This window comes from Temnothorax longispinosus, chromosome 8 (assembly GCF_030848805.1).
Source record: "Temnothorax longispinosus isolate EJ_2023e chromosome 8, Tlon_JGU_v1, whole genome shotgun sequence".
NCBI classification, from domain to species: Eukaryota; Metazoa; Arthropoda; class Insecta; order Hymenoptera; family Formicidae; genus Temnothorax; species Temnothorax longispinosus.
The window spans coordinates 17,815,022-17,832,669 of record NC_092365.1 but is presented as its reverse complement, the minus strand read 5'-3'; the positions used below and the strand labels follow the sequence as shown (position 1 = coordinate 17,832,669).

The 17,648-nt window shown below is 39.8% G+C and overlaps 2 protein-coding genes across 2 annotated transcripts in view; one reads left to right on the top strand and one right to left on the bottom strand.

Moving 5' to 3' along the window:
- Positions 1-17,648, top strand: part of Pygo (pygopus family PHD finger) — an 86,904-nt gene that overhangs the window by 10,852 nt on the left and 58,404 nt on the right. The gene's annotated exons all lie outside the window — the stretch shown is intronic.
- The window catches only part of LOC139818401 (lachesin), a 51,249-nt gene that overhangs the window by 30,422 nt on the left and 3,179 nt on the right, over positions 1-17,648 (bottom strand). Inside the window, exon 2 of the mRNA XM_071787075.1 lies at positions 13,851-13,984. Coding sequence (XP_071643176.1) covers positions 13,851-13,983 — 133 coding nt within the window. The 5' untranslated portion in view covers position 13,984. The remainder of the gene's footprint in view (positions 1-13,850; positions 13,985-17,648) is intronic.

Genomic DNA, 17,648 nt, shown 5'->3' with positions numbered 1-17,648 from the left:
TCGTTGGCGTGCAATGTCCGATTTCCAACGATCAACAATAGCGCCGCGATCTAACTCGAGTTTTTCGCGCGCTGAAACATAAATCTCGGACGCCTTGCACGGAATTTTTGAGTTCGAGCAAAACGTCGGAAAACGAACGCGCGCGCGAAGGGAAATGGGGACCTCCCAAGATCGAAATCGGCGTGCGGCTGCCAGAAACGACGACGACGACGACGAGGAGGAGGAGCCGCGACGTCTGACAGTACGAAATATCGTTCGACGTATTTTAGAGATCTTACAGACACTATCCGCTGAAGGTACGTACCGACACGTAGAGCCGATACCGGTGATCCACCCCGGGAGATCGCAGGTTGAAAGAGGGAGGAATGTTTCTACGTGTCGATGCAGTTACACACGATGTTCCCGCGCCGCGCGAGTGGGTTATCGTGAATGGGGAATCACGGGGCTGTATAGAGATGGGGCCGTCACGCACGAGAGAAACCAAAGTACTCCAGCTACAGTGCGCGCTGCAGATCGCGCATTCGACAAATGATCCTCTTATTTCGAGCGCGTGTCTCGTCGATACGCAAAATGCATCGCAATGCGCCTAAATCAATCGCTATCGGGTCGTGCGGGATAGACTTAGTTTGTAAAAAGCGATTGCCGCCCTTTAATCCTTGTGAAAATATACATATAAAAGAATAAGATTTTACTGCGAAATATTTCAATCAAATTAATACATACGCAAACATTTTGGATATTTTATTTGTATGTATATGTCTATCACGATGCATCTGTATCACGTACTGTTGACGTGTTAATGTTAAGGAGTTAAGAAGATTTAGATTTAAGTGATCGCACGTCCGCAAGAACTTACTAGAAACTTAAATCCTCTTCACACCTTCTTGACACCTTTCTAACACGTCAACAGGCCGATAAGAAATATTATTAGTAGTCGCGATAGAATGAGAAATTGACAACACGATAATAACGATGAGAGCATGCTGTGTAAAATTGATTTCACCCGTTTTCCTACGTTATAACGGAAAATTCACGCTAAGATTATTGATAGGAGCAGAGTAAAAATGATCGCACGATGCCCCGTGAAATTGGTTTAACTTTTTGAAAAATAGATATTAAAAAATATAAAATTTTTAGAAATTTGCTATCTCTTTAAAAACTTGACTAAACTTTTAATTGCATAATAATGAATTTAGGTCATTTTTTACAAGCAGGTTAGTCACGGAGATAAAAATTTTCTTTGTCATATTGTTTAAAAAAAAGGATGATCTATATGTTAGTTATTGATATTTTTATAGAGAAAAGTTTTGCGAGGATTCAGTGGAGTCAATTACTTAACGAGATATCCGCGTTGGAATATCCGCGTTTCCAAATACGACAACAGCATGGCGCAAATCCTCGTTGCGAGGGAGTTACCAATTCGACGACAGCGTGTCGGGGATGAGCAAAGTCGGGGTGTGCGAAATTTGAATCTTTATCTCGATATAACGCGAGTACAGACCGAGCGACCGGAGTCTGTTCCGCGTTCTATGCAAATTTTATCGTACTTGGCATGCTAACGGCTCGCTTAAATCGTTCCGCGATCGCCGGTCCGGCATTAACTACTCGATTCGTCTTTGACTCCCTAAACACTCGTTTTACACTGTTGCTGACACGCTGAGACGTGTATTGCGTTAGGTCAAGTTAATAAGGACAGCCGCGGATAGGCGGGATGAATCGGGCCATTAATGTCCCGGAGAAGAGCTCCGGGAAAGTGAGATTTTCCTTAAACGAGAGTTTAACAAAGTTCCCGGTTATTACGACAGAATAGCCAACTTCCGTGATAAGGAGGAGGATAGGAGGGGCGAGGCACGGCCAACTTCTCGCTCGTCGGAAGGGTAAATATTTCTCTTTTTCTTTTTTCGGTGCGCGCGAGGCTCAGCAAATTTTTATCTCGAGCGAAAGCATTAATTTGCGAAAAAAACGACGACACCGGAAGTTCGGCTGCCACGCTCGACTCGCAGACGACGGGCTTCGCCTTCTTCGCCTCCGTATTCGTCGCCGCTGCCCTCGCGTCGTTCTCGCGAACAGCGCTTAACTTTCATCGCGAAACTTCGGTATCATCTTGCATTTATTAAACCCTCCAGCATATTTGGCGAATATTCCTCGGTATCACTATGTCAATGTCGTATCGTTCCGCCGCGCCGCGGTAAAATATAAACAATCTTCTCGATAAATTTGCCTGAACGATCTTATTAATGTTTGCGTGATTACGCGATATTTGACGATTGCTAAAGTAAAATAATATTCTCCGCAGTTCCGCGGTAATTAATGTTAAGTTTAACAGAAATGCAGTGGAGACCTCGATCTTTGACGAAACAAGAAACTTCGTCAGAAGTGACATGTATTTTTAAGCGACGCAATATACTTCTCAAATATCCACCTTAAAATGTATAATGAACTTATGCTTTTGACAAAATATTTACGAACGTGTATATTTTAAAGTCCTGACAAATTATATGGCCGACGTCTCCGCTACATCTTATGTCATTCGCACAAGAAGGTGTCTCGTAATACTCTCCAGTCAGACTAAAGCACGAAGTTCCGTAAGAGGCTAATGCGATGCAATATATTCGTGCGTGTATCTGCATTAGATTAATTAGCGTACCTCATGTAAGATTTCCGCGCTACATATGGTAATTATACCGCGAATATGACTCCTCCCTCTTACGAGTAACTGAAAAGGTTGTTTCAATCCTTTTACGCCATTTCTTAAATAATATTACGAACGATTACATCAAAACTGTTATATTGTATCGCTTTATGTTATGTTATTGTGTCAATGAAATGCGAGAGTTCATGTTACGTAATAATCGACATAACGACTAATTACAACGCGAAGTTTCGGTACGGAACGTAATATAATGCAACATACAATGCACAATGATTGACGTACAAAAGGTAATTACATAAAGCTTACGATTAATAAATGCTGCGCATCGACTTTGCAGAAGAGGGCACCATCTGCATGCACATCGTTTAAAGTCTCATTCAACCGCGTTGTCGACCGGTTGTAACGCGTTTACAACTGCTTATTAAATCCATTGTGGCGCTCGGTTCATTGTCGAAGCGCTATGTTTATGCACGATTATGGTCAACTCGGAGAGACACGTAATCGCCTTTAAACATTTTTCATTGTGTACGACCGTAAAAGCTCTAGTCTTCATTGCAAGTAAAAATTTTTTTTGATACTGTACGACGCGCATCGAATTTCCGCGGTTTTATTATTAACGAGGTTTATATGAAGAACAAGAATAATTAAGGAGTAAAAGAATAAAAACAGTCAGACACTGTGCAATTTTGAGAAAAATAGAATTAGAATTCCAAAACCTTGCGTACTTTGAAAAAAATTGTTTCAAACATAAATATAATATATAGGATAATTTTTAGAAAGTAAAAGTATGACACGTGAAAAACAAAAAAATTGTTATAGGTATTTTTCAAAAGATTTATTATGTTTCATATTTTCTATATTTTCTTGGATGAACTTCTTGAGTAGTACAATATTTCATTATGCTTTTTTATAGAATATATGCAGTACTAAATGTTTGGTCCTTCTGTAAATATTATGCTAGATATTTTTAAAGCTTTTATGCACGTCTTGTTTCAAGTTTTCTTAAAATTTCTATTCGCGCGAGCTCTTCCTCTGTACTTATCTCGAACTTCTCTCAATGTAAATATGATCCTGGCAAAGTCGCTTTTTAAAACTTTTCTTGAACTCGCTCGATAAATGTTTAACTCTTCTTTATAATTCGATAGAGTCATTTACTAACAAAGACATCGACAAATGTTGAACACGCATACATTTCCGTTACAATATAAAATCTTTTGAATTACACTGCAATTTTGTTTGACAGTTGGATTTTTTATCAAAGTTAAGCGATTTTCGATACACAATACGCGTATTACCTCCACACACATCACTTTTCGCACGCTCCGGCGTTTTTGCAAGAGAGGATTTGTTTGATGTCACCATAGCCGGCAACTGTTAATACTGAAAAAGTACATAGTTAAATAATGCTTTTTTACGAAAGCCCGGCTCGTTGTCGAGGTAACAGCAGATATATGGATATATAACAGCGAATAGCGCATGTCAAAGCGGAATGGCGGCTACGATGTGTAGAACGGGTTGAGGCTTAGCATACGAATATCCGATTCTCTGTTTGCGGGGTTGCTACGACGACCTGATTTACATAGTTATTATGATATTATGCGGCTGCAAAAGGATTTTTATCATCAGCACTGTCTACGCCACGAAGGGGGAAAGGAGGTATACAAGCTGTGACATACGCTTCCTTTTCTTCTATGTCGTTTTTTTATCGCGTTCACAGTACCCGCGACGGATTAGATGATATAAATCTGTCAAACTTCATTTTTCACCTTTCTGCACTTTCCTTTGGAAGTTTTTTCATTTCGCCTCTAACGAATGTTATTGTAAAAATAAATGGAAAATATTTGTTTCCAAATTTCTATTATATCGTCCGATCTCTTTTTATACATAAAGCACGTTCCAATTCTATTTGAAATCAAATTGATCGTAATTTATCTTTAGGTTTGCTCTTTTTTACCATGATATTTAATTCTGTGCTGTTTTTTACCTAGTTTTTCGTTCTTTTTATAAACTTGTGCTTTTTCGATATATTCCAACATTTTCCTGTGATTAAACTATTTTAGTGATTACTTGAACAAAGAAAATATTTTATAACGAGATTGACATGAGATGAGATTTAATGTTTAATGTTTATAACAAATACCTCTTGGCATAGGTATTACTTCAGCTTTACTGAGTTTCATTTTAGCATACCAATAAAGACGTAGACTTTTCATAGATTTTTTGTAAAAAATGCGATGACATAAGCGGATTATCGAACCATCACTCTGAAAGTTGAGAGGTTTTATAAGTTTCTTCAACTTTATTAGTCAGTCATAATCTCCGCTTACTTTTATATGCTTAAAATACGGTTAATTATTGATATTATAATTAACCCTATTCACTCCAATCAGCCCTTCGTGTCCCCACGAGTTTCTAATCCTCGCATCATAACTCACGAACGAATTGACGAAATTTAATGTTCTGAAGCGCAAATTAAAGCTAAAAGTAGTAGCTTTAATTTGCGCTTTGGAACATTAGATTTCGTCAATTCGTTCGTGAATTATGATGCGAGGATTAAAAGGGCGAAAAAAACGGTTGGAGTGAATAGGGTTAATTATATAATCTATATATTACATAATTATATATATTACATGCGTATATACATATTATACATAGATAAATACTGATCTTTTTCCATTAATTATTTACAGACATTTTTCAGGCATTTTAATTTATTGCATTTTTTAAATTATCTACAGAATATTGAACACAAAAAGTGGAAATTTTAGAACCTAGAAAATAAATTACATGAAATATATTGCATAAAAAGCATACGTAATCGGTGATAATAATAGATGTATTTAAATTGAATGAAATTAAATTTTAGTAACAATATGCCCTTTGGCATATTGAGCGAAGAAACATAGTGAGAATATTTATACCTCGACCGTACCTTATTTCAAGTTTCATGTATTTCAAATTTATAACCAGAACTCCCTTATTTCCGAAGAGAAAATCGCGAGCGATCGCAGACGTGACGTGGGCAATTTTCCAAGTGATTTTGGTATACACGTGTAACGGGCGAGAGAAATCGGTATTTCTCACAACTCACGGCGGATGTCGGCAATCGATCAACGGCAAAGAGAACTCGACTTGAGAACCTAATAAACGCCTGCCCGGCTCTTCCTCGCTTCGGCGGAGGCTAAGCGGCGCGATACCAAAGCGGATTATTGAAACGCCACTCGAAGTCGAGGGAGGAGAAAAGTCCGTCGGTCTTAGCCAGATTCGCGGGATTTTAAATTCTCACGGCTCGAATCCCTGCCGAAACTTTTCTCTATCGCACCGCGCCGCGCCGCGCTTTGGGCCGTAAATATATATCGTCGGCTCGCGTTAGTTTGCCATTCCACATCCTTCCCACCGCGCTCTTTCCACAGGCGCAAGCTGTTACTCCGTTCGATCTCCAAATACCTACCGCCGTTGGATCCCCGTTTCAGACGTAACCACCCTTCTGGTGGTGGTGATGCTGGTGTCGACGCGGCGGCTCGCTGTCCCCAAAACCGATGCATTTGCCGCTGCCGCTGCCGTCGACTACGCCGCGATAATTCCATTTCCGCGAAGCGGCGCGAATTCGAAGTTTAATTAATCGAGTTCACGTCCATGCCAGCCTCACCTATCCGAATCTCCCCCCCCCTCTCTCTCTCTCTCTCTCTCTCTCTCTGTCTTTGCCTCACTCTCTCGTTCTTTCCCTGTTGGCGCGTCTCTCGCTTGCCACGATTCCCATCTTCAATCCATCCCTCTCGGGGACAAGGTTTGATCCCGGAAATTAGTAAGATCACACATGCGGAACACGGAGGTTTCCCGCCTGTTAGAGCACTATGTCTATGTGTATATACGTCTGTACCTTAACATTACATGCATACCGATACACCCCGGGTACGATCGTATGCAAGTCGGTGCACACGATCGCGTTACACAATATGCACGTCGCGTTGCCTCGCTCGGTCGATCGGTTAATACGCCGCGGAAATGTGCACCGTCCTGAGACGGCGGCGGCGGTGAAAAGTTTACAGGAGTCAACGAGAAATTTACAAGCGTTCAACGCGCTCGATCGAGCGCCTTGAACGGCCGTTTCGATGGCTTTTCTTTCTCGTTTCTCGCGCGGAAACGCGATCGACATTGAGCGATGCCGAGGTGACGTAACCGAATCCATTATTCTGATAGGCAAAAGCGCTCGACAAAGAAAATTAATATAAATTCTCTCCGCTGCGCCTGCAGCGTGAAGCTGTTGATGTTGTTTTTTACATCATTTCTTTACGCTCCATATAATACATGTAATAATATTCCACCCAATGGTGGGCAAAATTCTGTTTAAGTAAATTTCACTTCTCTACTTGAAATTAACTGAAAATCAAGGGCTTGCTATATGTCTAGTATTAGTAGTTTAGGAGTTTAGTTTGTAAACTGCCTGAGATTAACTGCACGACGGTATTGTGTTATACGCAGACGTTGCACATTATGCGCCAGGATCGTTAGAACATAATTCGCGTAAGCCGCTTCATTTCATTCGCGTGGAGCACAAAAATTATTAGAGCGTTTCAGCGTTTTCGTTAACAAAGTATCTATTACGCGGAGCACGGATGCGAATTTGGAGTGGTCCCCCTTCCCCTTCCCTACGAGAGGATTCTACTTGTTGCAATAAACACGGCTACCATCTGTCTGTCCACATGCGGGAAATTAAATATTTCAGCATTAATAGAAGCGATATTTTTGCGCGCGGGAAGACAGCCGTGCACCGGCGCGCCGGCCAAGTGCGTGCGGGAATTTTCGCACGGGAGGCACAGAGCTGTAAAAATGTGACCGCAACTGCCAACATTTTTTATCGTCCGACCATAAGCGCGAGGAAGTGTGCGCGAAATTGTATTTATGTGTAACTTCGGTCTCGGACAATGGATGCACATGCGTGTGCACGTGCACGTGCAGCACAAACGTATACGCGTTGGTATGCGTGCACGCAAATAACATGTATACGCGTATATTACGCACTCGCGATTCACCTCACGCTCCTTCGTTCCTTTAATACCAGCTCGCTCACGTAAGTATGCCCGCACCCCGAGCGCGCGTCCTTAACGTGTAAGAAGATTACTACGTACGTGAGCGCGAGCGAGAAACTATACTTGAAACTATTTCTCATTCGGGCGTATGGGTGTATAGGGCATATAGCACATATTAATATTAAGCACATACCTTCCGTGCAAACACGCGCGCGACGCTGGTCGTGTAGTGTGATATAGGGTGTGATATAGTGTCTCGGGAGTTACGCACTTTCTCTGACTTGCGGAAGTTACTACCAACTACGAGGAGCGATTGTTTCGGTGTTGTCGATAATTTCCGGATTATCCGGCGTTAACGGTCGAGGATTCTTCGTAAAATCAAAGTTCACAGATGATGCGCAAATAACAAATCTCGCTTTTTTCCGCGTAATTTAAATCCTTTTCAGACGCTGTCGGCGTCATAAATCTCAAGCGTTTATTTTTTAATCATAAATGATACGATAAGGACTCGCATATTTTGCACTGCAACAGCTTTCTAATTAGCGCGCTAATTAGCGCTACATCTAAACATACCCCGCAGCGGCGTGAAATAAAACCCCCGCGAAAAGTTCCGTTTATAAATCAGACTACTGAAACAAAAACTTCTTTCGTTAAATCGCACTTATTAAATCTTATTTCGCTGCATTTTTCAATCAGCGACGAAAAGAAATTTTGCCATTAAGTTGCGCATTTCAAAAAGAATTAGTACTTCGTTATTGCGATATGTTAAAAATTAAATGGCTATAAAGCGAAGAGATCTTTTAAGGGATCTTTTGTTAAGGGGGCGAATTGTCGGTCCGCTCAATTTCGAATTTGTTCACGACAATTGAATACTCGAGGGAAGATATACGAGTGCCTGTATATTCGCAATTGCATATGTCCCCGCGCTGATGTATACCTATATAATCGCAAATGTAATTGGTTCTATACATGGTACAACGTCCTTAACGTTACACGTTACGTCGAAGCTTCCTCAGCGTTAACAGCAGTGCTCAGATGCGAATGGCTGCGTGGCCTCGAGACGATGGTCGAAGCCGTACAGAATGTGTTGTGTAAACGCAGTTAACTACGATAACGAAACACACGTTTTGCCCGCTATACCGTGGACACGAGTACATACATACATACATACCTACCTACATACATACATACTTACATATATGGACATATAAATATATATATGTACATATATATATATATATATATATATATATATATATATATATATGTATATATACACACACCGTTATATAGCATACGCTGACGTCTAAAGGTATATCCCCGTGGAATACTATCGGAGAATGGTGCCTGTGTCGCACCTGTGACGCTAAATGCGAAACTTTAATCTCGCGTCTTAATCGCCCTTCTGACGATCAGAGTAATATTTCTGGAATTTTACCGTGCTTACTTTGAATGTAAAGCCGGTTTTCGTTTAATATTTTAATCGCCGGAGGTAATCACGGATTATTTTCAATCTCTGGCTGAAAGCGCGATTAATTATACATCCGTATTCATGGTCGCCGAGTTGTTTGCAACCGTATTTGACAAATATCTATTTTACGAATTACTGTTTGAAGATTCTATTGTCATTTTGTTCGTATAATAATCCCAGCGTGTATTGTGAATAATTAGTGGTTTGTCCAAATAATAATTAATTGATTAATTTGCTTTCACATTCGTAACCTCATTTACAGCTTTAAATTTTAACTTTTCGCTACAGATTTGCAAGAAGATTTGCATAAATATTCTTCTCGAGCTGCGACATACAGCTATATGGCTTTCTATTTATCGCTATCTCAAGATTTTACGTAAAATGTATTTATTTATGTGCCGGTTCGGTTAAAGCAACCGAAGCAAAGCTCTGTTTCTACTTGCCCGCAATGTATCCGTATTATGAACTATCTGGAATGATATCACAGTGCGAATAAGGCAGACGTATTGCGACGTCACGTATTACGGAGATAGACACGTACGAGTATATTACACACGAGGATCTGACATCACGCGCGTACCGTGGCATTTGTTAGATAAGATCATTACACTATCCGAAGCGAATGATAGCAGCGCTATGCCAACTTGCATTACATCATCTCTTAATCATTGCACGAATGAAATCAACACATCCGATATATCGACTGCTCCTATCCTTTCATATCATGACGCGTCACATCGCATATTTTCTGAGTTATTTTTTTGCAATCTTTTAGTTAATTTCGTGAGAGCTTAATTAATCAAGAAAAGTGATTTATTATTGATTTTTTTTAAAGAAATTATCTTTTAAAAATAAATTATATTATCATTTTAATATGGCATAGGTACGATTTGACATAGAAAGGAAGGTATGTACGAAATATTTCAAGTGATTTTAAACGAAATACTTAATAATACGCTTGGAAAATTTTTGCCTTACAAGAAATATTTAATTAAATAATTTAATAATTCTTATAATCTTTTATGTTAATTATTTATTTAACATATCAGCGCTACGGTTTTACGCTACGTATTAAGACTAGGATAAAAGAAGAATATATTAAAGATATAAAAACAAGTCGATCTTTTTGTAAAGATCAATTTTTTTCTCTTTATAGTTGTTTACCAAGTATTTAATAGCGATCGAATTCTAATTGTAAATGTATTCGACTATACTTTATTTCGCTCCGAGTTTACGTTCAATTATTGCACTAATTTTTGACGATAGATGAATATCCACTACATTTACATGTATAATTATTAACGCGACACAGTTATTGGCAAGTCTCGCTTGCAGATATTTTTCCCTTTGTTTGAAAGCATGAAACTTCACCTGTTCTGAACAGGATCGGTACAAAGGATTGCTCTTAGCAAATTTCGCTTTAGTACGCATTTTGTTCTCATCTTTTTACACGGTGTTCTAGTTTCACCTATCAGTTATCGGCTATCGAAATGTTAAGCGGAACCGCCGTCAGTTGTCAGAAAGTGTTGAATAAGTAGGTGAAGTTAAATAAAGAGAACGGCAGATAGGTAGAAGAGTCATTTATTATACGCAGACGTTTCCTTTTTAAATATCTAACTAAAATACATGAAAAAGATAAGAAAATTTAAATGACAGTTATAGAATCTAAAATATACGATGATCTATAACTTTAACGATTTAAATGATATTTCTTATTGGAGAGTGAAACAATTTCCCCTAAAGCTTAATTTTAAACTATACTTTCTGCAATTTCGAAAATTTGCATATCATCCTATTGCACATAGTTGTAATTGAAATGCGCTTGTCGAGAACAGATATACAAAGTATAAATAAAAAGAAGATAAAGAGGGAGAGAGAGAGAAAAGTAGAAAAGGAGAATGTATAAACGACCTGTCTGTTTCTGGCGTGCATCTTTCAGGCACGCTTGCTGACGCATAAATTGGCCAATCCTTCTGCATGCATACGTCACGTTTTCGCGTGCCTCGCCATGATATTCCGTCTATTCCATCTATCGTGCGCATAAATATCACGCGTTAGATTCGTAAAAGGACGACTTGCAGCGGTCCGCCCGCACGCTCGCATACGCTGGCGCCTAAGTGGTAAACTTATAAGTGGCGAAATAAAGTTGGGCAGGGGGTTTCGCGTGCGCGCGCGCGCGCGCATGCTACCGTGTCTGTGACAGTTTAATTAATATCTTTCATCCTCAAAGGAAAAACTTGGCGAACTAACCGGCATGGACCCGGTTGCAATGCCGGGCCGGACTAGAACCACTTCAACTTCGGACGCAACGACGACGACGGCGACGACGTCGACGTCGACGTCGACAATTCCCCACCAAATAGGACGTTCTCCGCGCGGCTCCATTCTTCTCTAGTTCTCGTTTACGTTTCTCCTCTCGTGATCAACCTCTGATAAAGTTCCGTATACTTTTCTTTTCTTTTCTTTTACGGGTGATTTTGCGCTTTAGCGCTAACAAACTGTAAGATACGCGCGACTGAGAGTTTTCGTGACAAAATTTTGCTCGCAAGAAATATATTAATCATGTTTACAAGTTATTAAAAATGTAATGAATAATTTTATATATTGTATTTACTATAGGTAATATTGTTTCTATATTACTATATTGTTGTAGTATATATAAAATTATTTTTATATAAAACGTTACTGTATATACATATATGTATGTGAGTACGCGTGATAATTGATAATGTATGTTTGCTTTCACTATTTTTATTGCAATGTCAACGATTAAGAATAACACGGATATCATGTACTGTCGCTTTGACACATGTAGATTTCCCGACCACATATCTCTGAATGCACTGACGATTAGCTTTATGAAGTATCGCGATAGCGATAATGCGCTCCCGACTGTAGAAATCGCGAAAGAGGGAAAAAAATGAAGGTGATCCGACGAGTTTGTAAGCCGCGATTTCTGAACAATCCGCAAAAATAAACGAGCGTGAAATCTGCATGCATCGAGTTTACTCCGCAAACTCACTGCTACATCCAACACCAGTTATACTCTTTGAAATATTTTACGAGCTTTACGAGTTCATGACATGTATTTTCCCATTAAATTAAAGTATTTGAGTTTACACGCTGATAATTACGCACGGTTTTCAGAGATTATACGGTAGATCGATGCATGATCAAAAATGAAGTAACAGAAGTCCTTTGGGGAATTTGCGAAAAGCTGATTATATTATCCGGTTGTTTGTAATACGAAAAACGTAACTGCATTTTGAATTACATTTGTAGTAATATATAATGAAAGTAATTTCACTCTATAATTGTTGATATATTCAGTGCATAAAATTTTACTAAGCTCTGAAAAAACTCAGTTGAATAAATAGTAAATTTTCGTGTGACTGCGTGCCGTGATGAAAATTAAATTAGTCTTGATACACTTCCTGTTTGTTTAAACGGAAAGCTGATTTAAGCCGTTTAAGCTACGCTGTGTCGGATCGAGATTTGCGTGAGGAAATTTTTCTCTCTTTCTTCGTCAAACATTATCGGGCTCTGTGATAAAGGCAACGTATCGCTGGTGCAACACCGTATAAATCTACCACGTATAGATAATATTTCACAATGCATTATTCAGATTTTTCACAAAGCTTTATATGCTCCGCGGGGAAACCCTTCAGACGTCGCGGAGTGGATACCGGCTCGTGTAGGAAACACGTGACGTTACGGCATTTATTTACGAGTCGGCACGCAACACGAAGTGATTCCTTTTACCCCGATTATTGCCGGTCAAATACCCCGATCATCGACACGAGAGAAACACGCGATCTTATCAAATAATTGAAAAGCTGCACCGACGCACTTTAGAGGAGATAACCTCCGTATCACCGTTATCATGATTGTAAAGAAACGAAATTATGATTCGCCCGTTAAGTTAAATATTTGGAAAATCGAATTCTTTCTTTTTTTATATCGCTTACAGACTTGACTTATATAAAATTATACTAGATTATCTTGTTTTATATGAATTAAATTTCAATAGTGATTGTAGGAGAATTATTTAATGTTCAAAAAATTCGTTGAGAAGAATTATTTAATATATTTAAAAAATCCTAAATTATCTCTGTTATCGAAACTCATTAAACGAATATGATGAAGGTATTTGTTATTTACATAATTTGTGAAAACAAACATAAATATTAATATATTAAATGTCAAACATAAATTAAATAAATTGTATTTTTAGTAATTTATATACGAATGAGACGTGCTGAAATGATAATAATATTTCATTTGTTTCTACTTTTATGTCGCAAATTAATATCAATTAGCATATTATGTCAAGTAACGGGAGATAATTTGTACTCGCGTCGAATATAAACTGTAATTTAAGCAGGATACATTTTAGCACAAGGAATAATCTTGCGAACCCTGCTGTATGTTAAGTCGAAAGATATTCGAGGGAGGAACCCTCCGAACATTTACCAATGTTTATTGGAGGGGACCGAGGGTAAAAGATACTTAAAGCGAGAGACGCGAGTGTCCTTTATTTTTCCGACGGTAATACGGGATATTTGCTCGCTCGCATTCCTCGGCACGTGCCATTAACGCTGACGAGAATTTCCGTCTGCGCGACGCGGAAAAGAGTGAGAAAAGGAAAAACCAGCTGGCAATATGCAGATGAGGATATGTATATACGGGTATGTACCTGATAGCGTCGGATTCGTCGCGGACGAGGAGCCGTCTTGGCGCATGGCGTCACTGGTAATTGCCGTTCCGCCGAGATTGGTGCTGTAGTCTTCGAGAAGTACGCAGCACAGTAATAGCCGTGCCACCCTCATTCTGAAAAGAACGAAAGAAAAGCTTGAACGAGAATAACAAACCATCGCGTTCTCTGTCAACCCGCGCGTTCCGTTTCTCTTTCTCTCTCTCTCTCTCTCTCTCTATTTTTCTCCTTACATCTTGGACTTTACTACAAAGAAATACGAGGAAATTTTCCGACGTTTATTGCACTTTGGATACGATTAACCCACGATAATTGTTGCAAGGTGCAATGTACAATAACGTGAGATATTATGGTGCATTCTGATTAATACTCCAAATGTACGATAATTAATTAATTAATTAATTAATCATGAAAATACAAAATGAATTGAAGCCGCAGGATAATAGCATACTCGCGTAATGTTTGCGAATTGTTCCAAAATGTTTGAATGTGTGTATTGAAACAAGCAATTGTTATTTAAAGATATATTAAAACACAGTGCTTTATATTACACAACATATTATGTTTCTGGAACATTGAAACCTTAATTACAATTATTAGAGCTAAAGTCGGTTATATCAGCAATGTGTGTATGTGAGAGATATATAACGTTGTTGAAATTATTGGAGATGCTAGTGCAGCTTTTGTATTTTTACGTAAAACTTGAAAAATATTTTTTCCGCTGTTGTATCGATTTATACGTCAAAAAGCCAATTTTGGGAAAAGCAAAACAACATTTTATTGATGAGGATGATACTTGAAAAAGCCCAATTTTGAAAATCTCACTGAAATGGATACAGTGCATCTCGTCCGTCTCACTATATCTCACAGTGTCTCGCTATGTCTTTTATATCTACATGTCGTTGAATTTTATAATATATTACAGCTGTAATTCTTTGTGCATTTCGAACAAAATGTACAGATAAACGGATAGGGAAGAAATAAAATTTAAGATTAATGTTAAGAAATAAACTTTAATCTTAATATTTATTTATTAATTCAAGATAATAGAATTCCTTCCCTATTCGCATTTTGTAAAATCTCTTAGGAGAATATTAAGCTATCAGGAACATATGCGCGATATTAATGATAAACAGTTTCATTGTATCATGATATGAAACAATAATGAAAGAGAAAGGAAAGGTGCCAAAATAATAATGACGGAAATACTCTTGAGGTTAAGAGAACGGAAAGATTTCTAACAAGATACACAACGCATAAACTAAAAACTATATACTATAAACTAAAGTAAAGGAAAGTAAACGACTCTCTTAATCGGCCGTGCCTATCGCGAGAAAACGAAGCTTTCCGGGGTCGAGGCCATCCCTAGCTGCTCTCGAACCGCCGAAGGCGGCGGTGGGTGAACCGGTTAACGTGTTGCAAGAACTTTCTTCTCGTTCACGCGCCGTACTCTCTTTCTCTCGTTCGTGTATCTTTTGTTGTTTTTTTTGTCGTTTTGCGCGCTTCTCCTTGTCTCCTTCCTCGATCGATACATTTGTCAAGCGACGTATAAACGCGCCACTAAGTTTACGGCAATTCCATGTAATGTACGAGGAGAATCGACCGTCAAAGTGTTTTGCCGGACTTGGGTCGTACATCCTGGATGCTGCGACGCGGTCGTTCGTTGGTCGTCGCCCTTCGGGGAAACACGCGCGGGACAACTACCCTTTACGCCATCTCGTAAATAACTATCTCGGCCGTTTAGCGGCGGAGATTTCAGTCCGCATATACGAGGCGGAATTCAGCGCTCCTCTCTTGGGCGCGTTATACTACGCCGCGCTTATACGCCGAGTAACTATACTCATTTTTATTTACGACAGGACCAAATGAAAACCCCTCTTGGTCCTGTCTCGCGCCGACTCGCTCATTACCCCTCGCTCTTTCACGGGTTCTACCCTTTTTTTTCTCTGGCTCACCGTCACTCCACCGTCCCTCTCCTGGCACGCCAATGTCAGATTATGAGCTCTTTGTCCCATCACGCTTACGTGTGATCGATGGTCCTCGCGGGCCGGACGAAGGGAAAGATTTTCCGGCGAGAGCGTCGTGATTTTTTTGAGAGATTGAGGTTAAAGAGGAGAGATATCCGAGATATCATATAACCGCTGATTGCTTGTGTCACTTTTGTATCGCGCGAAAATACTCTCATTTTCGAATATCACGGAATTTTCGCCACTACCACTCGCCGCCGCCACCACCTTTTCCTCTGGCTCTTAATTTCGGCCTCACTTCCCGACTGGTACTTCCCTGAGGTTCTTTTACCTCTCCGGTCTTTAGAAGCAGCTTCTCCACTTGCAATTTTATCTGATGAAAGCCAAGGGAAAAACCCGGGGCCAAGCTGTTGAGCCCGAGTTTAGTTCCCCGGCCGGGCGAAAATCTCTCTGGCGTTCGATTATCTGCCTGTAAAAAAATATTTTAAACCGAGATTTTATTTCTATCTGGCTGACGCACGGTCTTCCTTCCGCCTTCTCGCGCACTCGAATTTAATCCTCGGCAGCTTGTCGTAAAGTAAAAATCATGACGTATCGATCGCGATCGATCTCTTGATGCCCGATAAATTCAGGCGTCTTGTACCAACCTTGTCGGGGAGGCATCTGCTCTTTTTATTCTATTCTTTTATTTTATGAATCCGACAATACGGACGGAGTACTTTCACGTTCCATCTGAGGATCGCACATATATCTTCGCGGCATCTCGATTCGATAAGATACGGCAGAGAGAAATCCGGGACCGCGCGCGCCCCGAAGAGGCGCTTGATTTATTCGAGTACGGCGAAAATCTTTTATTCCTCAATTATCGTCGCGTGAAAATATTTTAATCCGCCTCACGGAGTTTAATTCTCGCTCCATTTCCGCGGCTGTAATTTCCACGGCTCGATTTCTCTCTCTTTCTCTCTTTCTCTTTCTCTCCCCTCTCTCTCTCTCCTCCTTTTCCTCCCCTCTTTTCATTGAAAATATTTTTCCTATCCATCCTCCGGATGCCTCGTGTCTCTTCGATCGAATGCATTATTCTCATACGCCTTTATTGAATTTATTACCCCGGCTCATCATTACTCGCTGCATTACCGGAATCGCTTCTGTCGTTTAATCCTGATCTACTCTCTCTTTTTCTCGTTTGCTTATTTCCGACGTCGTAATATCGGACGCTACCTACTACAGAGGTAATTTTCTACGAGGTGTGAAGTAAAAGCGCGCGCTTATAAATCTGATTTTTGCCATTATCGTGAGTCACCCGCCGCGAAGAGATTGGCAATATCAACATCCATAAAGACGATCTTGTACAAGTAATATTCCGTACTCTTATACTCTCTTAAGCCGCGTTTACCGCGGCCCGGATGTTTGCCGACAAACAATCGCCGCGGGAAGAAGAGAGTCAGGCGAATGTTACCGCTAAGCCGGAATACCAATCGGTCCTGCTATGCAGTGCAGCGCGATAGAAACCACGTTCGGGAAAATGCTAAAATCCTAGAAACGCTAAGCGAAAAACACGAACCCCACGGAGATTTATACGCGACCAAATTTTCCTCCCGCGAACGTAAATTCACTCCTCGCTGTGGAATAATGACTGTGAAAGTTTCCTGTTCTCGTTTCACTGCGGAATTTCAGGATTTTCCGAAAAAAAAAGGATCAGCGCAAGCGAGAAGCCTGGTACATACGTTTCTTCTAAGTTTTTTATTCAACATGTTAAAAAAAACTCTTAAAATTAAAGCTGAAGAAAGACAGAGAGAGAGAGAGAGAGAGAGGG